Below are 23,976 nucleotides of genomic sequence, written 5' to 3' on the forward strand. Positions count from 1 at the left end.
CGAATTAAGAGTCGCAGACGAAGCCGATGCATAGACCTGCGCCTCGGGAAATGAAGACGCCGCCCGAAATGACGTTTCCAAAAACAGGTGGTTATTAGAAGTTAAGAAAGAAAGGTGGGGAGGAAGAGGAGGAGGTGGTGGCTGGGTGAGCGACGGGTGGTGTTTGGGGGGAGGGGAGGGGAGGGGCGGGGTTAATAACAGATAGAGAAATAGCTGGGGATGGGTGGAAGGCCACGTCCTTTGAGTTGGGTGTTGGGTGGTGGTAGAGAGTAGCAGAAGGATCTGTTCTTATGAGGAGAGGTCGGAAGATGGATGGGGAGATTATGGCAGGACAGGTTTTGTGCGTAGTGGAATAAATAAGATGGAAGAAGAAAAGAAGAAAAAAAAGACGCATTTTTTCAATAAATTAAAACTTTCATCTGCACATAACTTGGCCATCACTAGACTGTTCTAAAACACAAACGAATATATCTGCTCGTAGATAATAAGGGTCTGTAAGTTATCAGTCACAAACAAGAAAGAAATAATTATAGTTCAGTTTTGACCATCTTCAAATTTACAGCCTCGTGAAATTGCACGAGGTTGCTCAATGAAAAAACAAAAAAATTTCTGAGAAAACATTGCAACTGGTCTTTGGCAATAGATGTTTTTGTGACTATTAAACAGGAATCGATAGTTCAGATAGTAAGTCTCTTTTGTAAGTACAGATGGTTGCCGAGGAGGTCAAAATAAGAGATAACCTCTATAGAGTCGAGGTTACTTTGAGCTTTTGTAAAGATTAAACCATGTTGGCATTATGCCGTAGTTATTGAATTAAGGCCAAGTGGCTTTTAAAAAGTTTTAAAAAGTAGGATGCTCTCTCTCTCGCTCTCGCTCTCTCTCTCTCTCTCTCTCTCTCTCTCTCTCTCTCTCTCTCTCTCTCTCTCTCTCTCTCTCTCTCTCTCTCTCCAAATACCAGTAGTATTGGTAGTGTGTGGAAGGCTTTTTCTGGTGTACTTTTAAATACAAAAGTAGAAACTCTCGTAAGACAAAACGAGAATTGAAGATATATTTTATGGGGGGGGGGAGAAAATTGGTGATTTTCCATGCGACTGCTTCTGTGGGTATCTCCCCTGAAGCTATTCTATTTCCCTTCACTTTTCCTCGTACTATACTTCGTGCTTGTATACTTCGTGCTTGATCTGGGTTAAGCTTGAAACTTGTAAAAGAAAAGTTGTAATACTGGAACTACACCGGAGCTCCTGTAGCAAGGCCAGACAGGGCAGGTATTCCCTGGTTGTATTTAAGGTCTTGCTCGTTCAGGTAAACGTTTGGTTAGGGGGGAAAAGATTAGGTCGAATGGAGAGAGAAACTTGGAAAAAATGTGGTGGTTGGTGACTTTTGAAATGCATTGATGTTGGTCAAGTGGTTGGTACAGAAATGAAATGAAAGTTTATAGTAAATTTTCTTGAATTTTAAATGAATAAAACAAAGTTTTAGATTGATTAATAAAAGAACAAAAGAACTGAAGGCAGGAGCTGTCATACAAAGATGGAGTATATTTTTAAATGTGGTTTATTAAAAACTGGTAAATTCACATTATCCAATGATTTAAATCTAGCTTTTTAAACATTTTTTAGCCTTTGAAATGCATAGTACCAAGGACATGATAAATAACTCTTGGACTTCTGTCCAGTTGGCATTAGAAGTAAAGGGGGCTTGGGTTCAGTGGTCTCAAGAAGTTGAGTGACCACAATATAGTTTAGTAGAAAGTTTAATTTTGTAATTATTGAAATGTAAAATCAATTTTTTGGAAATTAGTAGAAAGCTGGAAAAATGTGAATACAGTAAAAAGATTAATTGAAAGCCTGACCAAAATAATTAAACCCATAGAGGTACAGTACCATCATCAGGGTAATTGTCACGAGTTAATATATTACTGGCTTTTGTCATAGTATCTCCATTTTAAAGGAAATGATTTTAGTGTATAAATGACTAAATTTCAAGACTTGCGTCACATGCCTGCACCTTAGAGATAAGATAAGGCCATTTTACAATGCTGATAAAAAAGTTGGCATCGCTATGTTATTGATCAGTTGGTCCTTTGTTCCTCTGTTTTTGGTCACTCGCTTATCTTCCTCATTATCCGCACTGCATAGTATGTTGTTAGGACGTTTACCGTTCCTGGCTTCAGTCACATCATTTCATGTTGATTTCATGACCTGTTCTTCTTAGATGTTACTACTAACGTAGATTGACCTGGTTCTCGAGTCACTCTTGTAAATATTTTGACAGATCTGATTAAAATTTAGATTTAACCATAGCAGTTACTTTACAGCTTGTAAATGACTGATAGATCTAGATCAGAAGTATTGAAACCCCAGTTACTAAACACTTGGATTATAGTCTTGTGGTTACGTAAACAAATTTCTCTCCTGGAGACACTTCAGTCCACCTGAGATTAGAACAGGAAGATTGACAAATGGGAAAACTTGCTTAAAATTAGTAGGGTAGTGGGAGATACTTCAAGTAAATTGTCTGTTGTAGTTTGTGTAATTATGTCTGTCTGAAGTTCCTTAAATGTTTGTCTTTAAAGTGCGTTTTATTCATAAATTGCCTTCTGTTCAACTCCTGCAGTTGACCATCACTGATGATATGCCATAATGTTCTTATAGATAACTATTCATCAGTGAATGGCATGAAGTAATGCTTAAGTAATGGAAGTTACTGTACGCAGTATTGTATGAAATGGCTTCCCATTTTAGTGAATATCATGTTTTCTGCACCGTCTTGATTTATTGCTTTGATGCTTGGGTGATTCAAGTGTGTCCAGGACCCATAGATAAACACATGCATGACAATTCTTTTGGGGGGTTGACGGTTGGTCATGGAGGCCAGTGGTGGAGGAGAGACAACTGTGCGTCCTTGCCCGAGGACCCCTTATAATAAGAGAGAGTATAAAACCCTATTTTTGTTGAGGAATGTTGATGGAGGAACCCTCCAAAGGTGGTAGATTTTTTTTTTTTTTAATTATCTGTGATATATTTCCCCTTCATCTTCTGCTGTTGATGCTGCTGTTGTTGCCTCGCTGCTGGTGGTGCCAACTGCTGTTTTCTGCTGCTGTGTGTGCAGAACATAGCGGTAAGGAAGTGTGTGCGCTGACTAACTCGCATGACCCGTAGCTGCTTTTTTTTTTTTTTTTAAGTGTGTGTGCAGTTGTTTGTTGGTTTTTATTTTTGCTTTCTCCACACGGTGAGTGCTTGCTTTAGAGTATCAGCTCGGCAAGGCACACCCTCCTCGTCTCGTTGGGAGATGATGTGTGCTCGAGAGTTATTATTTTTTTCCTCTAATCATTAATGTGATGAACTCCTGTTTTACCAAGGCAGAAGAGATGTTATCCCTTGGATGAGTAAGAGTACTCTCTTAAATATTTTGTCAAGATCTTGCATTTGCAAAATGCTATAAGGTTTGTCACGTACCCTCGGCGTTTTAAGTCGAGATGAGAGTTGGAGGTGATGTACAGATTTCTGACTAGAGTATCATCATGTGGGCAAACCCCAAGAAAAACTTAATATTTTTTTGTCTCAATGCTTGAAGTAACCACTGCATTGCAAGGAGAACACCCCATGGCAGGTCCCTCCTTTGACATTTCAGTTGTCACTTGTCTTAAGGTTAACCTACGTAAGGACCCAAACCAGTCACCCTTGAATGTGGTTCAATAACAGTGTTGTGAAAAAAATGAACCCTTTTTTTTTTTATTGTGAACAGGAATGTAGTTTTTTTTCCCTTGTAGTTTTGGAAAATGTAATGTCTGCACAGTAAATGTAGATTGCTGTAGGATGTGACATTGCTTATGTAATGCAACTTGGCACTTCTTGGTGTATAGTTTTCCATACCCTTTACAAGAACAGGGTTTTTTTTTTAATTTCATTTAAAGGCATTGTGCATCCAAATATCTTGAAGTTTTAATTTTTATTCACTTATCCCTAACCTAATTACAAATTGATGTATGGTTTGAGTTGAATTGATCTTCAACTCATTTTGTTTCATGTAAATGAATTTGGTTACTTAAATGTAATGTGTCAGAAATGAAAACCAGAATGTCGTCTAGAAAAATGTTAGATTGTGTGCTGAAACTTTGTTGTACTGTTGGTAATGATTTTGTTTTGTCAGCCCTTATCACCGCCTGTTTACTAGTCTCTGGGATATTTTTGGGTTTGTATATTGCCTTTGGGATTCTGTAGATAATCAAATGTATATATATTTAAAAAAAATTTCTAATTAGACTATTCATTCAATTGTTTGGTTCCAGACATTTCTTTTGATGCAGGCTGTAGCTTTTAGCCTAAAGTATTGTTGGGTTTATTGAAGTTTCACTATAGTCTTTAGCTTGGAAGAGACATGGAAGGTAAGGCGTAAATCAAGTTTTTCTTCCTGCAAAGGCTGTCCGATTGTCAGTTATCTGTTGGTAGAATTAAATTATGGTTATAATTCAAGTTGCCTCCTCTCTTTTGCAGACATAATTTTGTTTGATCGTATTTGCAGGGCGAACTGGAAGCACAGCTCTTGCAGGCAAACCCCATCCTCGAATCCTTTGGTAATGCCAAGACAGTCAAAAATGATAATTCCTCTAGATTTGTAAGTATTCAGTTTTGGAGGAAAGTGTGCTTTCTTGAGAGTGTACATTTCTTCATTTTGTGCTACGCTGTTACTGCTGTTACAGCAGTTTTCTTACTGTAGGGGTTTTAGCCTTGTATTTTATGAAAACTTCATTTAAAGTGTGTTAATTTAATTTTTACAATTTTAATACAGCTTTTATTATCTTATTAATTTTTCGTATCCTTTGGTAGGAAAATAAGTACCTTGTAGAAAGATGTGTGATATTTTCAAATGATTTGGTATAAGGATTTTAATACGTGAGCCCTTTGTCGTAGATCTTTGCTGTTAAGGGTCAAATTTTTCCACTTTTATAATTGGTAAAAGTGAATGCATTAGCTTTTTGCTGTTAATAGTTCATCAGATTCTTCCATGGAATTCTATTTATAATTAAATTGTATATTATTGATAAAAATTGCACTTCAATTTTACAGGGTAAATTTATCAGAATCAACTTCGACAACTCTGGATACATCGCCGGAGCGAATATTGAGACTTACCTGCTGGAGAAGTCTCGTGCTATTCGCCAGGCGCATGAGGAGCGTACATTCCACATATTCTATCAGTTACTGGCAGGAGCCACTGCACAGCAAAAGAGTAGGTTCATCTTATATGTATTGGATTCAAAACTGTGTAAAATATTCTTTAATAAAAGAGTGGGAGCTTTTAATTTTGCAACCACCTCTCTGTCAGTTTCTCCAAAGATAAAAGTATCTCTCAAGTATATTTTAGAATTCAGATTCTAAATATTCAGTCATGATCAGCTGTTTTTCAGTTAAAGATTAAGTTTACAAATATATTGGTACGTCTAATCATTTTTTCTGACCCCGCTTGAAATTTTTCAGAGGACTTCATTCTGGAGGACCCCAGGCATTACAACTTCCTGACACATGGGAAGATCCCCATGCCGGGTGTTGATGAAGTCGCAGAGTTCCAGGCCACAGTCAAAGCTATGCAGATCATGGGCATGAATAATGATGACATAAACTGTGAGTTTTTCTTCATTCTCCGTCGTTCTCGTTGTTCTCGTTTCAGTGTTTTAATTTGCCTGCTTAGTAAGAAGTGTAATGAAGCTGTGAATTTAATAGTTTTGAGATTGGCTGTAGTTTGTGAAATATACAGTAAAACCCCCGCACTTGCGTTCTCACGATTAGCAGAGTCACGCATTCGCAGGTTTCTCTGTGGAACATATCTACCCATTATTCGTCAAAAATTAACCCATACCTGGTATTTTTCACAGAAATATTCACTAATTACTGTATTTTCATAATTTTCATGAATAAATGCACTTTTTTGAGTAAAACTATTAAAATACTCAGGTATAAGCATTTTTACAGTGTTTTCTTGTGTTTAAACTATCAAAATGGGCAGTTCTAAGTTTTTAGAGGGTTTTAAGTATTCGCAGTTTCAGCTATTCTAAGTGAAGTGCGATGCATCCCATAAATCTGGAGACGTTCAGTGTACATCACATATCATAACTATGCTCACTCCTCGAGAACATGTACAGTAGTCGGTTGTCTTGTGTTTTTAAAGGCAAGGTCAAGAACTGAGCATATAAGCAGGTCCCCTTTAAGGGTTATTTGCAACTGTAAAATTATGATGATTTTAAGGTTCATTGAAGGACTGTTTGTTTATCTTACAGCTGTGTTTAGAACTGTGTCTGCTGTGCTCATGTTCGGTAACATGGTTTTCAAGCAGGAACGTAGCAATGATCAAGCCACCCTCCCAGACAACACAGTTGCCCAGCAGGTATTGTATAAGATTAATGATGTTTTGGGTGTCTTTATCCAACTGGCTTTACAGCATGGTATTAATTTTTCATTTACTGTTGCGATTAAACCATTGAGCAATTGTGACAGTGAAACTAGCTTTTAGCAATGTAAATTGAAATTGCAAACAAACTCCTTTTAAGCTGTATTAAAACTGCTAATTTTGAAATAAACCAATTAAGACTAGATGCTAAATTCAAAACTAAAGACAAGTAGAAACATTACTTCATAAAATGTACTTAGGCCAATAGTTATGAATAAATTGAGTACGGTGTCCAAGATTCCGGTATGACTCGAGTTCTTAGTTGATTTTTATTTTTATTTTAGGTTGCCCACTTGCTCGGACTGAATGTAACAGAGATGGTAAGAGGATTTTTGAAGCCAAGAATCAAAGTAGGTCGAGAGACTGTCACCAAGGCACAGAACAAAGAACAGGTAGGCATTCTTGACGCATCCCCCTAGAGGGGTAGTGTCGTCAGTGTACCTGTAGGTGTTACTTGAGGCTCTTTGCAGCGTCCCTTTGGCCCCTAGCTGCAACCTCTTTCATTCCTTTTACCATTCCTCTATTCATATTCTTTCTTCCATCTTGACATTTCACCCTCCTAACAGTAGTTTCAACATTTTCAGGGCTGAATAACCTCATAGGCCCCAGCGATTGTCCTTTATATAAATTTTATATTCCAGTTCAAGTTATTTATGCATCGTTATAAAGTTAATGTCACAGCAAAAAGTAATGCTTTGTACGAAAGGAAGAAACATCAAATTTAACTTGTATCCTTTAATTTTCAGTGCGAGTTTGCAGTCGAGGCCATTGCCAAGGCTCTGTACGAGCGTCTGTTCAAGTGGATTGTCATGCGCATCAACAGGTCACTCGATCGTACGAAGCGCCAGGGAGCATCGTTTATCGGAATTTTGGATATAGCTGGTTTTGAAATCTTTGCCATGAACAGGTACGATGTTAATCCCTTTGGAAATCATGAAAGTAACTGCATCAAAAAGTAGGTTCTTTTACCTTTGTCATAAATGCCAATTACTTGGATACATTTCTGTAACGTGCTGTTTTTCTACACAGCTTCGAGCAGTTGTGCATCAATTACACCAATGAGAAGCTTCAGCAGCTCTTCAATCACACCATGTTCATTTTGGAACAAGAAGAATATCAGCGTGAAGGTATTGAATGGAAGTTCATCGATTTTGGACTTGATCTCCAGCCCACCATTGACCTAATTGAGAAGGTAATATTTAAAAGTTTTCAGGCAGATGTTTGAGTTTTGATAATATATAAAGTATAGAAAAGGAAAGGGATCTTGGAATTAATGTAGTATGTTGTTTAGCACGGGTCAGCAACCTTTTGGAGAGAGCGGGCCAGACAGCTATGCAGTGTCTTGGAGGAGGGCCAAAATGTCAAATTTACTGCAATAAATTGTCTTGACCTCAGACTGCTCTGTCCAGAAGGCTGCCTTGGTCTGGAGGTTTAAAGGAAAAAACAAAGTTAATATTATTTAAACAAGGTTCCTTATTTTACTGCAAGAATAACACGATACAACTAACACAACAAAAAATGCAAATTCCTTACTACAAACTAAATAAAGAGTTGGTAATGGCAAATTATTTGAAGAGACACTTGTTTCTGCTTACTGTTCAATAACTTCTCCACATCAGGTTTAATATTTGTCGCTGACAGGAGCAAAACGTCATCCAGGTGGTCATCACACAACCTTGTTCTTAAATGACTCTTTATGTTTCATTTCCGAAAAAAGTAACTTTTCTAAGGATCTCTTAATGCCTAAAACTAGGTAACAACTGTTGGATAATTAGTGTCCAGGGGTTGAGTTGGCAGGCAGGACTGAAATCCCTCACTGGCCAGATGTGGCCCTCTGGCCAGGGGTTGCCGACCCCTGGTTTGGAAGTTACTTTCATCCAATTAGATTAATGAAAAACTCTAAATTAAGACAAGGCAGTTAAAAAGGGAAAAATGTAGTGCAATCTAAATGGAAGTCAAAATGAAAACAATTGTTAGTAATGGCTACTTAATGATCTAATTAGCTTAGTTATTGGGAAGTAATTTTTTACCTGTGAATATACAATAATGGATGCATGTCTTGCCCTGTTGCATTTAAAGAAGCATTGATTGATACAATAGTTTTAATTCTTTCAGCCCATGGGTATCCTAGCATTGCTGGATGAAGAATGTTGGTTCCCTAAAGCCACTGACAAGACCTTCATTGACAAACTGAACACCTCGCATTCTGTACATCCAAAGTTCTGTAAGAGCGAGTTTCGTGACAAGGCAGATTTTGCCATTGTCCACTATGCTGGCAAGGTAGACTACTCTGGACACCAGTGGCTAATGAAGAACATGGATCCTCTCAACGAAAACATTGTATCCTTGCTCCAGACATCACAGGATCCCTTCATGGTGCAAATTTGGAAAGATGGTAAGGGAATTTAAGCGTGGTTTTGGTGATGAAAATGCAGTGGTTTGGAATGTCAAAAGTACGTGGTGTGTTCTCAGTGGAACTAGTAAAATGTGAATGTATTGTGGTAAGATAGTTAATTTAATCCAATATTTCAGCCGAGATTGTGGGTATGGCACAGCAAGCAATGGGTGACAGTCAGTTTGGTGCTCGTACAAGGAAGGGCATGTTCCGTACTGTGAGTCAGCTCTACAAAGAGCAGCTGACAAAACTTATGGTTACACTCCGAAACACCAATCCCAACTTTGTACGTTGTATAATTCCCAACCACGACAAGCGTGCAGGCAAGATAGAAGCAGGTTTAGTCTTGGATCAGCTCAGGTAAAGTAAATTTGGTACTTTGTCATGGTAGTTACCGTACTTTATTTCAGTAACTTGATCTATATCTAATGCTTGATTGTCGGCATCGCTAGCGAGTATAAAATGTTCAACTTAATGAGATAGTTGTCAAGACATTATTGATATTTTCAGGTGCAATGGTGTGCTAGAAGGAATCAGAATCTGCAGGCAAGGGTTCCCCAACCGTATTCCATTCCAAGAATTCCGACAACGATACGAACTTCTCACTCCCAATGTCATCCCCAAAGGTTTCATGGATGGTAAGAAGGCTTGCGAGATGATGATTCAAGCCTTGGAGTTGGAACCCAACTTGTACCGTATTGGGCAGAGCAAGATCTTCCTGAGGGCTGGTGTATTGGCATCCTTGGAAGAAGAAAGGGATATCAAGATGACTGATCTCATTGTTCAGTTCCAGGCTTACTGCAGAGGTATGTTGGCACGTAAGAACTACCAGAAGAGGATTCAGCAGCTCAATGCTATTAGGATCATCCAGAGGAACTGTGCTGCTTACCTTAAGCTTCGCAACTGGCAGTGGTGGCGTTTGTACACAAAGGTCAAGCCTCTCCTTCAGGTGACCAAGCAGGAAGAAAAACTGGTACAGAAAGAAGAGGAACTGAAGATGGTCCAAAGTGTTCTCGAATCTCAGAAGAAAAACAATATTGAGATTGAAAACAAATTCTTACAGGCTTTGCAAGAGAAAAATGTTCTTGCCGAGCAGTTGCAAGCTGAAACTGAGCTGTGTGCGGAAGCAGAAGAAATGCGTGCACGTTTGTTGGCTCGCAAACAAGAGCTTGAGGACATTCTCCATGATATGGAAACCAGATTAGAAGAGGAGGAGGAACGCACAACTAGTCTCACATCCGAGAAAAAGAAACTGCAGTTGCAGATTCAAGACTTGGAAGAACAGTTAGAAGAGGAAGAGGCTGCTCGCCAGAAGCTTCAGTTAGAAAAGGTTCAGTGTGACAGTAAAATAAAGAAATTGGAAGAAGACTTTGCAGTTTTAGATGACACACACCAGAAGCTTGTGAAAGAGAAAAAATTGATGGAGGAAAGATCCCTTGATGTTACAAGTACTTTGGCTGAAGAAGAAGAAAAGTCAAAGCATCTCATGAAGTTGAAAGCCAAACATGAGTCCATGATAACAGAATTAGAAGACAAGATCAAGAAAGAGCAGCAGGGCAGATCAGAATTGGAACGGGCCAAGAGGAGGTGTGAGGCAGACCTGAATGACATGAAAGAACAGATCAATGAGAAAAAGAACCAAATTCATGAGGTCCAGATTCAGCTTGCCAAACGTGAGGAGGAACTTGCTCAAGCTATGATGAGATCAGATGAAGAAGCAGCTGCTAAATCACAGCTTCAAAAGAGTATGCGCGAGTTGGAGTCCCAGTTGAATGAACTACAGGAGGATCTTGATGCTGAACGCAATCTGAGGGCTAAAGCAGAGAAGCAGAAGAGAGATTTGAATGAGGAACTAGAAGCCCTGAAGAATGAGCTATTGGACTCCTTAGATACCACAGCAGCCCAACAGGAACTGCGTACCAAGAGAGAGGAAGAGCTTGCTTCATTGAAGAAGAGCTTGGAGGATGACCAATCCCTCCATGAACACCAGATTGGAGAACTGCGTCAGAAACATTCCAGTGCCTTGGAGAATCTCAATGTTGAGATAGATCAATTGAAGAAACAAAAGAGTGCTTTGGACAAGGTGAAGAATCAGTTGGAAGCAGAGAATGCTGACATGGCCAATGAATTGAAGGGTGTTAATGCTAGTCGACAGGATAGTGAAAAGAAGAGGAAGCAGTGTGAAGCAATTATCTCTGACTTTACAACAAAAAATTGCAGAGTCTGACCGTAACAAGACAGATATCCAAGAACGTGTAACCAGATTGGAGCAGGAGCTGAATGCAGCTAATATGGCCATGGAAGAAGCAGATTCCAAGGCAGTGTCTGCAAACAACCAGTTGAAGACATTGGAAGGTCATCTACAGGAAACACAGGGATTGTTAGAAGAAGAAACTAGACAAAAATTGAACCTCAATTCACGTTTGCGTGCTTTAGAGCAGGAGAAGGATCATCTCCAAGAAGCTCTGGATGAGGAAGAAAGTTCAAAGCGCAACTTGGAAAAGCAGGTTGCCACTTTGCAGGTCCAGTTAAGTGAGGCAAAGAAAAAGGCTGAGGAGGAATCTAGCAATGCTGTGCAGTTGGAAGAGACCAGAAAACGGCAGATGAAAGAGCTAGAAGAACTAAGGGCCCGTCTTTCAGAGGTTGAAGCAGCTAATGAAAAGTTGGAGAAGAGCAAGAGGAAGCTGCAAGCAGAGTTGGAAGATGCTCAAGTTGACATTGACACTAATCGTGCCAAGGTAGTGGAATTAGAGAAGAAGCAGCGCAACTTTGACAAAATGTTAAGTGAAGAAAAGAGTAATTATGAACTTTGCCAGCAAGAAAAGGAAAATGCCGAGCGTGAAGCCCGTGAAAAGGAAACCAAAATACTTTCTCTCAACAGAACATTGGAAGAGTACATGGAACGCATTGAGGATTTGGAAACTGGAAAGAAGAGACTGCAGATAGAGCTTGAGGATTTAATTTCTACTCGAGGCACTGCTGACAAAAATGTCCATGAACTGGAGAAAGCCAAACGTGCCCTTGAATCCCAATTGGCAGAACAGAAGACTCAGATTGAGGAACTGGAAGATGAGCTACAGTTAACTGAAGATGCTAAACTGAGACTTGAAGTGAACATGCAGGCAATGAAGGCACAGTTTGAGAGAGACCTTAATGCCAGGGAGGAACAAGGAGAGGAGAAACGCCGTGGGCTCCTTAAGCAACTGAGGGAATTGGAGGCAGAGTTAGAAGAAGAACGCAAGCAACGTACTGCCGCTGTTACAGCCCGCAAGAAGCTTGAAGGTGACTTGAAGGATATGGAAGGACAACTGGAAATGAACAGCAAACTTAAAGATGATGCTCTGAAACAGCTGAAGAGAGCAGGTGCCCAAGTTAAGGAGTACCAACGCGAAGCTGAGGAAAGTAGGGCGTCTCGTGAGGAAATGTCTGCGCAGTACAAGGAGTTGGAAAGAAAGTTAAAGGCCATGGAAACTGAACTCTTACAGTACCAGGAAGACCTTAGCTCTGCTGAAAGGGCACGCAAGAATGCCGAGGCTGAAAGAGATGAACTTCAAGAGGAATTGAATCAGTTCACATCAAAGGCTACATTAAGTGCTGATGAGAAGAAGAGACTAGAGGCTAGAATCTCATCACTCGAAGAAGAGTTGGAAGAGGAACAGAGCAATGTGGAGGTAGGTTATTTGCTTAAGCAATGCTGTTGATGGCAGTAGTACAGAGAATTAGGGAAGCTATAATCTCTCTCTCTCTCTCTCTCTCTCTCTCTCTCTCTCTCTCTCTCTCTCTCTCTCTCTCTCTCTCTCTCTCTCTCTCTCTCTCTCTCTCTCTCTCTCTCAAGAAGTCAGTTGTAAGTACTCATGATTTTCACTTGACTAATATAATTTCCGTGTTGTTCAGTGTAAACTAAAAAATAAATTGAATTTGTCAGGTTCTCATGGACAAGATGAGGAAGAACCAGCTCACCATGGAACAGACTCAGGCCGACTTAAGCACGGAGAAGTCTTCCGTTGTAAAACTGGAAGGACAACGATCCATGCTGGAACGGCAGAACAAGGAACTAAAGGCAAAGTTGGCAGAACTCGAGGTTGAAATTAGATCCAAGACTAAGGCCACCATCGCAGCTCTTGAATCGAAGGTTTGTGTACTTTTGGGTGACATTATTTATATAAGTACCACCTGTAGTCTTGTCTGTTGTATTTGATCATTTAGCGACTGTAATGCTGAAGGTCTTAAATCATCGGCTATGTTTTTCTTTCAAGATAAATTGATTGGTTGTTTGAGAAGGTTAAAGCCAAGATTTATAATTTTGTTAGGTTTGCGAATGTTTCATATAACCATGCACTGTTCCCGGACAGGTTTCCAATTTGGAAGAACAACTGGAAGTCGAGGCTCGTGATAGACTTGCTCAGGCCAAGGCCAACCGTAAACTAGAGAAGAAGCTGAAAGAATTGGTCATGCAGGTGGAGGATGAGCGTAGACATGCTGACCAGTACAAGGAGCAATTAGACAAGGTATGGGGTGTCATGGACTGTACTTTCTAATTAACATGTTACATAGAATGTGTCTAAAAGGATGTGCAGTCCTTGATGAGTTGGTTAGCATTTTAACTCTTAAACTCTCTCCTTCAGTCAAATGCCCGAGTGAAACAGCTGAAGCGCACAGTAGAGGAGACTGAAGATGAACTATCAAAAGAGAAGATGCAGCGTCGTAAAGCTCAGAGAGAGGTAGAAGATATGATGGAGTCACAAGAGGCTCAGAATAGAGAAATTTCTTCCTTGAAGACCAAGCTCAGGTAATGCATTACGTACGTTATTTTGAATTTGTGTCAGACTTGGCAGAGACAGTGTTAGTTTTATGGAAAAGGATAAGGGAATGTGTGGAGTATTTTAAATGGCTTAAGATGGTTAAGCAAGTACTGTATAGTAAATTGAAATGTTAAAACTCTCTCTCTCTCTCTCTCTCTCTCTCTCTCTCTCTCTCTCTCTCTCTCTCTCTCAGTCTGTGAAAACCAAATTAAAAGTTTTATGGACAACAGAAAAGAACTGGAAAATTAAAGAAATATCTTACGCTACTTTCATATTTACATTCAAGTCAGGTGGCTCATACTATGGGTCTCTTTACAACCACCTTATTTTCAAAGTGAATGATTTTCTGATGGCTGCAAACTTGTTCTCATTTCCTGCATAACAAAACATTTTTTTATCTCCTTGTTGGCATTACCTTGTCATTTCTTAAATGTAACTTGAAGCTTCTTGGTTTTGTGTTCTAACTTTCTAAAGAAACAAAAATTCTTGTGGTGGTGGGAGTCCTGCTGAAAAAATGAAGGTCACTACCAGTAGAATTGCAAAGGAAAATTTGTATTTCAAGAACTTTAACCTCAAATGTTGGGGCACTAACGATTTGTGAGGTGGCTTCCATGTTTCAAATGTATATTTATCATTTATTTTGGAGGGCTTGGGTTATTGTTCATTACCTTTAGGGCTTTATTTAAGGAGATGGACTCCTAAAAGGATTTTGAGAGTGTTATAAACTGTGCAGTGAAATGTGCATGTTTGTTATTGTCAGTCATTAACAACCTGTAGTGATTTATGGCTCAGCATTTGACCTATTCAAAGTGTAGTGAGTATTTTTGCAAATAAGCAATCAGAAAATCATCTATTGTGATGTCATTGTGGGGGGGGGAAAACTAGGTAATCCTCTTTATCATAAACCATTAAGAATGGGGCCTACTTATTACTTTTAACTAAAGTAGGTTACATTTCATGGTTTAGTGTACAAGCAAATTGCTGAATTTTAATTTGACAGTTTTGGTAGGCTTGTGGGAGTACTACCATTTTTTTTTTTACATATATAACCAGAGAATGATTGTTGTTAATATTCCTTTTCGTGTGCAGTGCAGAAATGTTTTTTCAAATGTTGTAAAGAAATATCTTAATTGCTTTTCTGTGTGAATGTGATATTACAGGTATTTTGGTACTAGTAGGCTTTTTAATAGGGTTTCTTAGACATAAACTGGGTTTTTGTTTATAGCATAGACAAATGATTATAAGGAGATGGAGGCCATTCTAGGTTTTAGTAAAAAATGGTCTTTTTCAGGTGTTGCAAAGATTTTCATTTTATTCACTGATCATTCCACAAACTGCTAATTGGGCTCCCCACAAGAACAGTTAATTGTAATTTCATTTGTTCATTTTGAAATCTAAACATTTGAGAATATATTCAGTATTTTTTAAAACTATTTTGTTTCTCAAGCATTATACCTTTTGGATTATACGAGTCAAGTATATTTTTTTCTAGGTTTTTTTCCATTGTTGTACCATTTTGTTCATGTCCTGTACTTTTGGTGTTTCCATAAAAGTTTTGGGTTGATGTTTTGTGTTCAGAAGCTTTTAAGACAGGTTGTGTTAATTTAAAGAATTGTAAATTGGGCAAAAAGATTAATGTAAGAAGCAGTGATTTATATTTGTTGCCAGATTGGGAGGGATTAGCACCACACTTAAATTGTTCTCTCTTGGTAAGAGTGGGTTCCAGGTTGTTGTCAGTATATTTTGTAGGGACCGAAAAAAAATAACAGTAATTGGTATTTAGAAACATTTTATTGCATTTGTTACATGTTCTTTAACTATTGAATAGCAAAGAGCATTCCATGGACAAAAACAGTAATTCCATATGGATGTAGAATTCTGTTAATGATTTTAAAAAGTAGGGCTGTGGGGGTTGATAAACTATAATCTTTTATGCCTGCAGTTGTGGTTAGTTTGCAACTGTGTGAGGGATGATTTAGCTACTTGGCATCCTTAGCACATTCTAGGCTAGATGTTTGTTTAGTTAGTTAGTTATAAATGATTTGTTTAAAAGCCCTTCCCATTTGTATATTAGTATAGCTCATCTGACAGTTTTATTGCAGGGGTGCAATGTGTTAGCTGTTTGCTCATTGCGTTAATGTAGACGATCAGTTTAGTTCGGTGGGGTTGTTAAACACACTGTTGATTTCTTTCGTTCCTCCAGTTTGTTGTTAGTGGAAAGTATGATTTATTTTTATTTTTCTGAGGAGGAAAAAACTCCCTTTTTGCTCAAATGTTGACATGCAGAAATTTTAACTTTCTTGGAAACTGACAAGTGTAAAGTAGATTTTGATACAAGGTACTTTTGTCTGTTTAGTTCTTGATAGTGATTCATACCTAAATTTTTGTCAGCATATGTAACGTTTGCCAGATGTATAAAGTCTTCAGAAAACTTAATATCTTAATCTATCTGTAAAGTTTTTCAAACAAAAACACTTGTTTTGTACTAATGATTTTTTGCTTGGTGATTTTCAAAAGCAATTGTCTTGTTGATGAATATTAGCTTCACATTAGTTGATAGTGAACTGAACTATTGTGTAAAAGCAAGAATGTTATTAGTGGGATAATAGCAAACTGGTGGGTGTTACCCACTTATGAAGATACAGTCCCAGTAAGTTTTTTCATGGCTTTTTTCTGTCATGCCACATTTTTGTATTTTACTATTTAAAAATTACGTTTACGCTGAAACTGTAAACCACATTCATCATAAGCACTTGGTACTTTTTCCTAGTAGCTTTCACTCACATTTTCTTTTGGTCGCGCACACCTTAAAATTACTCCCACCTTGAATTTTAACTGCTTCTAATGAGTTTTAAACAACTGCAAGTTCTTTCACAGTGAAAATAATTTCCTTGGCAGAAATAATATATGAAATATAAACCAAGAACAATGACAGCTTTTGTCGTTTGTGAAATCTGAATGAGAATTTTTGTGATTGAAGGTTGTAACCTTTTGCTTTTCCTGAACTGGTGTAAGGTGATCTGTATGAGTTTTACTTATTTCACAGGACTAAAAGGCCACTAAAGGCTGCTGTTGTACATAATGAGCTTCGCTAACACCTACATTAGCAAGCAAAACAAAATTAACATCTGAATCTCTTGACCTTTCTATATATAGGTAACGAAACTCCTTATTTTATGGATTTCCATTTTAATGACACTTCAAATTAAGGTTTGGGGTTGTTACAAGCACCAGTCCACTGATATTAACATTCCTTTTCATCGTCCTTGACGAAGATCTGAGTTGTGGGGCATGTTCATCAAGGGATTGATTCCTGGTGTCAAAGGGGCTTAAGTTCAAGCACATTTCATTTCCCTTGACTTGAATAATTTCAGAGTTCTGTGGTTCTTTTATTAACACTCAATTTTTCCAATATTCACTGAACCATTTCCACTGTTGGAGCTGTAAGTGTCAATGGCTTTTTCAGCACATTTTTTTTTTTCCTTCTGAGAATCTGTCTTGTTGAGGGTGTCCAATGTTATATATTACAGCAACAGTAAAATGGGTAGTCGAATGCTGAGTAACCGTCACATACCAGTAGCCAACTCTACTTCTCCTAATTCACAAGATGGCGAGGATGACTAGGTCTGCTTGGGTAATCTTTTCAACTTTACAGATCACATTTATTTTTGGTTTTTGTTCCTTTTTGTTTATTTTGGGAGTACAGCATCTGTACAGCGTATGGTTTAGCACCCCCTTTATTTTGTATGGAAGTTGTAGCTGTTATCTTATTTTACACACAGTTTTTGTAAGGGAATATTTGGGATGGTGCTTATTATTCTCCCTCTATATTATATCCTCCCTTCCTTACTAGTTTTGGTCTTGTCTTTGTTAATGTACTTTGAAGAGTACTTTTGAAGTCCTGTTGAAGGACTTCAATGACAGTAGTTATGACTGGTAATAGATGGTGGTTTTACTAATTAATTTTCCATTCCACTTTGTGGCTGTTGCAGCCAAGCAGAAGCTGAAAAGATCTTAAATCAAATCACCAAAAGATCAAATCGCGGTTTGTGCAAGCTCATGAAGAATGCTTCGACCTCTAACGTCATAGACGTTACCCAAGATTTCAGTAGCAGTGAAGACGAGAAGTTTGTTCTTAAGTGACATATTTAGCTTGAGTAGTGACAAGTGTCTTTTGAAATTGTGTGGAGTGAATCAGAGTAATGTAGCCGGTTAAATTTTCAAAATATACGTATAATTGAATAGACTAATGCATAATAGAAGTTTGCCCACTAATCCCCAAGTCCCATTTATGTGGAATGCCTGTTTTGTATACTTACAGTGCTTTATGTATGTATATTTATATTACTATATATGTTTGCATGTATATAGTATTATAACATGCATACATATACGTCATGTATTTATGATTTTTTTCTTGATTTTAAATTGCAACTTTTTGCATGGATATTTTTTCCAGTTTAGTGTTTTTTTATTGTTATAATGGATACATTTTAAGGCTGTCCATTATTTCTCAGCCCTTCTTATTCCTTACAGATACTCCTCTCGGAAAGGTCACATGTTAGTAGTAACCTTTTATTGTCTATGCATGCTGTGTCTCACTCTCACCCGTTTCTAGATCTTTTGCACTGCCATGACACAGTGATCAAAATTTGATGGACTTTATTACACACATCGTAACCTGTTTTGTGCATTTTGAGAAACGTTTTGATGGATATGCAGAAATTTTTGAAGAGCTCTTTCATATCAGTTACTAATGTCTCTCATTCTTTTGGATTTGCATACTAGTAAGATTTTGCAATACCCAAGACTTTAACATTTAAATACAACAGAAAAATTAAAAAGTGTTGAAAGTAGGATTTAACATTTTCTTTCATTGCATTGGGTGAATTTTCACGAGTCTTAACATTTCAGGCGGGGTGGTGCTGGGCTCAGTTCCCGCCTCGAATTGTTCGGGGTGAAGCGAGGATCGATTGCCGCTGCTAGTGATGATTCTCAGAATGCTGACGATTCCATAGACGGAGAGGAAGACGCAACAAAGTGATGTGTCGCAAGGAAATGATGCCCGTTGGCTCCAAAATCCCACTCCTGTATTGAGGGACATGGTTTCGTTTGTCAAGAGAACTTAACCGTACATTGTCCATTATAAAAGTTCTGAAAAATTACAAAAAAAAAAAGCTATATTTATTATCAGATTGAAACTTTTCTTGAAGGGAATTATGATTGGTTGTCCCTAGAAGTTATTTTATTTATGTCTTGTGTAAATTAACAGCTTCATTTGAAGTAAATAATTAATTTAGGATTGATACAAAAATACTTAAGTTGCCATATTTACCAGACCTAGCGAGTGGACCATAAAGTTGACTTGATTTAACATTCCATGAAATCCATTACATAATGGCATAAATGTACTTAAACCCCCTCCCCCAATTAGCTCGTCAGCAGTGTCTCATGGTTGCGGAAAAGCACAAAATTGCCCTGTGTAGATCATTTCCAACTGGTTAGCAGTGTATATTGTGATAGGTTTTGGTCAAGAGAAATGGTTCTGCCTCAAAGGCAGCCAGTACGTTTGTTGGAAATTCTGACAGGGCAGTAAAATAAAGGCCATTTGTTGCCAAGCAGCAGTAGATTTGAAAATACGAAAAATAAGGGGTTGCAATTAATGTGTGTGAGGTATAACTTCCATTGTAAAAAAACGATAATTTGAAAATGCAAAAAAAAAAAATAATTTTAATTATAAGCAAGTTTTACTTACACACACACACATACACAGTCTTTTTAACATTTGCCACTTGTTGCCAGCTGTGCAGGCCAAGTTATGGTGGCTTTGGCAACGTTAATCTCTTTGCCGTCAATACATAGAAGCATGCATCTGTTGCATGTTTTTTTTTTTTTTTTTTAATAAATGGAATTTCATAATTTTTGTATCAACTAACCTAGGCTTCCAATTCCTGCTACATTTGTATAGACTTAATGATAGACGATAATGTTAGAGCTGCCTATATAATTATTATTATTGTTATGTATTCTTTCTTCTTGTATAGTTGCCAAACCAGTCATTGATTGAAGAGTTTCTTATACATCCTGTACCAGCTTTTATATGATAGAGCTTATTCCTTATTCCTAATTATTTAATGAATTCTTTTGAGTAGTTGTACTTGACTGGTTGTATCCTCACATATTCTTATAAACCTTTTTACAAGTGACCTTAGACTACTTCATTGCTCACGGCAAAATGTAACTTACCATTGTAAGTTGACCCCGTTTTTTAAATAGAGATAATGCCTTATAGTCATAGAAAAATGATAGAGGATTATATATCAGTAGTGTGGAAGGTATGTGGGAAGTGTTGGGGTGTACAGGATGCCAATAAGAAATTGATATTTGAATTTTTGACAAGGTATAAAAGCTTATACAAGGTGCTTTTTTCTTTTGATATGCATTTGTTAGAGCTATGATCAGGTATCAGATTTACATAGAGCTATCTTTTATATAAAAAGCAGGGTACATCATAGCTTACCAGCAGTGTCAGGGCCTGGAATTACCCTGTCAGTGAACTGTCAAGCATATTGAGAATTTGCATTAGGATTAGGTAAAGTTGAAAATGCAAGTTTTAAGCCTTTGTATGTCAAGAGTTTGAAGGTTGCCAAATCTTTCCGAGCTTGCTGTCCGCGTAGTGCACACTCTACTTGGAGAAGCAATGTCTTGGAAAAACCATTTAATTCCTCAATTGGAGTTACGCATGTAAGGACAAAATTACCGTCCATTGTTTTGTCAGTGTAAAGCATAATTTAAGAAAGTTCCTATCAGAGAAGTAATAAAGTATGGTATGGTAATGAAGTCCCCTTAGGAAAATTATATTGTACATACGCCAGATAAGTAATGCCAGATTAAGGAATCCGTTCATCTGTACATAGATGTGGTAACTGGATCCTGCGTGTCCAATAATAATGTTTTGTCAGGATTCGGTGTATGCTTGAGATACTCATTGACTGCAATAAAGAGGCCTTGACAAGCTTTTTCTCTTTTATGATTATCCTCCTTGTCATTTTTCATGCTTAAATGATGCTTTAAATGAACATTGCAGATTCTATAGCAGTGTAAATGTGTGGCTATGGGGGAAGCTTGACTTGAATGCATGTTAGCATTTAGTGGTTAAGGTCAAAAGTGTTTGTACCAGCATTAGCCATCCTTATCAGCACAGGAACTTTAGAATTTTAGAAACCTGAACATTTGTAGTTGGATCTGAAGCTATATATTTGAGATTTTTATGTTTTTAAGAGCTGTAATTCAAAGTCTGCAGTACTTAATGGTAGCACTCTTGTTGAGCCATTACTCAACAGCTTTTTACTTGTGGCTTTTCCCACCAATTTAATAAATTGGTCAACTAACTAGACCTGAAATTTTATAGCCAAAAGAAAGTAAAACTGGCACTGTAGGTCACAAGTTGATGGTCAACATCAACATTGTAAATCAGAAGACAGATTTGAGCTTGATATTATATAAGGACATTTGCCTTTGACGCTAGGAAAACTATACTGTATAGCAAAAGAAGCAAACTTCAGGTAAGAAAATTGAAACTGACAGGAACATGAATGGTAAATGAAAAAGTGCAGAACTGACAGAACATGAATGTTAAATGAAAAAGTGCAGTATTGTACAGAGTTGTATACAGTACTAAGTAATGAACTACAGTACAAATTAAGTACAAGCTGAAGAACCAATGTTTGTTCTTATAAGACTCTAGAATTGACTGATGCTGGAAAATATCTGCCATTGGTATCAAGTTGATAGATGGGAAAGAAAGGCAAAAAAATGTCCAAGGATATGAAAGTTATAAAAGCATAGCAGGAGCACAGGTTTCAAAACAACATAAAATTCTAAATTCCTTCACAATGAAATGTATCCAGAAGCAATGGTTAACTGGCACTACACATTTCTGGGGACACTGTAGCTCCAAGGAAACCCATTTTCACATCTTTTATGCAATTGCAACTACTTGGATAAGCAACGATCTTATTTCAAATATCTGAAGTTTGCTAGCCTTAACAAAATTCTCAAATCTATGTGGTAGTACTGTTTCCACTTGGCGTACCATAATGCTGTATAGTGTTTGCTTGATTCTTAAGGCGGGGAGGTTCGTGCTGTCAGATCCCAGCTTGGGCCCAAATTTTGTATTCCATTTCATTCCTGGCACCAAAAGCAAGAGTAATATACCATGATGATGGGAAGAAGCCGTCTGGAAATCATGTGATGTCGGGGTAAAGGGTGCTTAAATGATGATACACTTTGCCGAGTAAAGTTTGGCAAGTCTTTTACTAACTGATTGAATATAAAGAAAAATGTTTCGTCTTGTTCTGCATACACTTGTATGTATTGATAGCTAGTCTAAAGAATTAGTGGAAACTCCTATACTGAAGATGAAAAAAGGGTGGCCTGTGATGTCTAGCTAACAACCTATCACTTGCCTTGTTGCAGGTGATTTTAAGGTACAGGGACAAAAATTTTATTGTGCAGAAGGATAAAAATCAAATGTACTGTATCATACTGAGGGTGAAATAAAGGAAATAAAGGAGGCATTAAAAACTATTTTAAAGAATAATCAAATTAGGTCATACTGCACACTTAGCTTATGCTACCAGGCTATTGTAAGCAGGAAATGCCAGTGGTCATGGACACTAATGCACAGTTTTCCCAGGCCGAGTAGCTCTTTGCAATGAGTTGTGGATCCCTTGGTGGAGGAACCTCTTACCTAGAGGCCCATGGCAGTAATTCCTTCTACTCCAGCAATATGGGAAAAATGTTCTCGCCTCTGTTTGATATGAAAATCGACAAATGGACAGCTAGTATCCTGACCATTAAAGCCCCATAAATAAGTAAAAAGAAATCGACAGTCAAACATTATTCAGAGGATAGTAGAATGAATGACTCATTCATGTAATGGTTACTATAACCCTGTAGCAAAAAAAAAAAAAAAAACTTTTAGGGGTCAATACCAATAGTATGACTTGTAGAGAGACTATCGTCAGTAGTCAGCTTTCTTTGCAGTTTTCACATCTCATTTAAGTGTAAGTTATTTTGGCCAGTCCTGTATGAGACTTTTGGAAACATAAACCAGTAAACCATCGATCTGGTTAAATTCTTTTAAGTAAAGATTTTTATACAAAATGCTGCAACAAATTTGGATATAGCAGACATTTTAAATGGAACTCAATACATTCAATGGAGACAGTTAAAAATCTACAGAGCAATAAAAATCTGGTACTCAAAAACTTATATAAGTACCTTCTTTGAAAGTAAACGCACTAGCTGGAATATTTCAGTACATTAATAATCCCTATTAAATAAATGCAGAATGGAGTGTCTGCAGATATACACAAAAGGGAATCTATTTAAAATAAATAAATGCAAGGGGGAGAGATGAACAGAAAATGACAGCTATAATAAGTAAAAGATAAAGCAATCTAACAATAATTGGACTAGAATTGATTGTTTGCAAAGTGATGACTGCAGCTTGTTAGAAAATGTGTTTTACTGTAAGTGAACAGATGAAAGTACAAAAAAAAAATGTAAAAGGGGCAATATTTAATACTTCAGCTTTCATTTTTTTACCCAAATTACAGGAAAGGGAAGCTAGATTGTGTATAATCACGCAAAGGAGAATTACGTGGCTGGCAAGAGAAGAAGAAGAGACGCAACTTACAATGTAGCAGTGGGTTAACTTAGCGGGAAAACCGCCAGTTTTTAGCGGATTCAAAGACTTGTTGGCGGATTTGAAGACAGCGGGAAATGTGGCTGATTTTGAATTATTCAACCGGATTTTTAGTGGATTTCGTTCGAAAATCTTAAATTCCCGTAATTTTATAGTAATTTGTTAAGTTATGATTTATCACGTAAGTTTATGGAATACTGTATCAGTGAAATACAATGTTTGAGTAGGAAACTTCCAAGATGATTAAGATCGGACTTACCAGCTAGTATATTTTCATTGCTTATTTCAGCTGACGAACTTTAGTCAACTAAATGTGATAAAAACTAAATTAAAAACAAGATTAATCTTTAAATTAGTTAATGCTGTTCTCACTATTAAAAACTGAGTAAAACAAAGGCAGAAAAAAAAAGCCATACTTATGAGATTCCTAAAAGCATGACGGAAAATGGGACGATGAACTCATTTTTCCCGAGAGTATTATACCAGCGAAAGTTCCTTAGCACAACCCTCATTTTGAATATGTGCGAGAAACATTTCAGCTTATTAATAAATAAAAAGAATGAACATTTTGACGGTTCCTAAGTCAAAATAGCGAATTTTCAGAGCGGCTTTGGCGGATT

General features: G+C 37.5%; 1 protein-coding gene across 1 annotated transcript in view; it reads left to right on the forward strand.

Moving 5' to 3' along the window:
- Positions 1 to 20,661, forward strand: part of LOC136832318 (myosin heavy chain, non-muscle-like) — a 172,054-nt gene extending 151,393 nt beyond the window's left edge. The window contains 16 exon segments of the mRNA XM_067093225.1: positions 4,525 to 4,617; positions 5,070 to 5,232; positions 5,481 to 5,624; positions 6,278 to 6,384; positions 6,732 to 6,839; positions 7,194 to 7,354; positions 7,477 to 7,639; positions 8,563 to 8,842; positions 8,980 to 9,202; positions 9,353 to 11,042; positions 11,044 to 12,513; positions 12,768 to 12,974; positions 13,195 to 13,350; positions 13,468 to 13,631; positions 17,637 to 17,771; positions 18,559 to 20,661. Of these exon segments, the coding sequence (XP_066949326.1) occupies positions 4,525 to 4,617; positions 5,070 to 5,232; positions 5,481 to 5,624; positions 6,278 to 6,384; positions 6,732 to 6,839; positions 7,194 to 7,354; positions 7,477 to 7,639; positions 8,563 to 8,842; positions 8,980 to 9,202; positions 9,353 to 11,042; positions 11,044 to 12,513; positions 12,768 to 12,974; positions 13,195 to 13,350; positions 13,468 to 13,631; positions 17,637 to 17,771; positions 18,559 to 18,688 (5,394 nt within the window). The 3' untranslated portion in view covers positions 18,689 to 20,661.
- Positions 20,662 to 23,976: the final 3,315 nt, after the last annotated feature.

Source organism: Macrobrachium rosenbergii, chromosome 49 (assembly GCF_040412425.1).
Source record: "Macrobrachium rosenbergii isolate ZJJX-2024 chromosome 49, ASM4041242v1, whole genome shotgun sequence".
NCBI lineage: Eukaryota > Metazoa > Arthropoda > Malacostraca > Decapoda > Palaemonidae > Macrobrachium > Macrobrachium rosenbergii.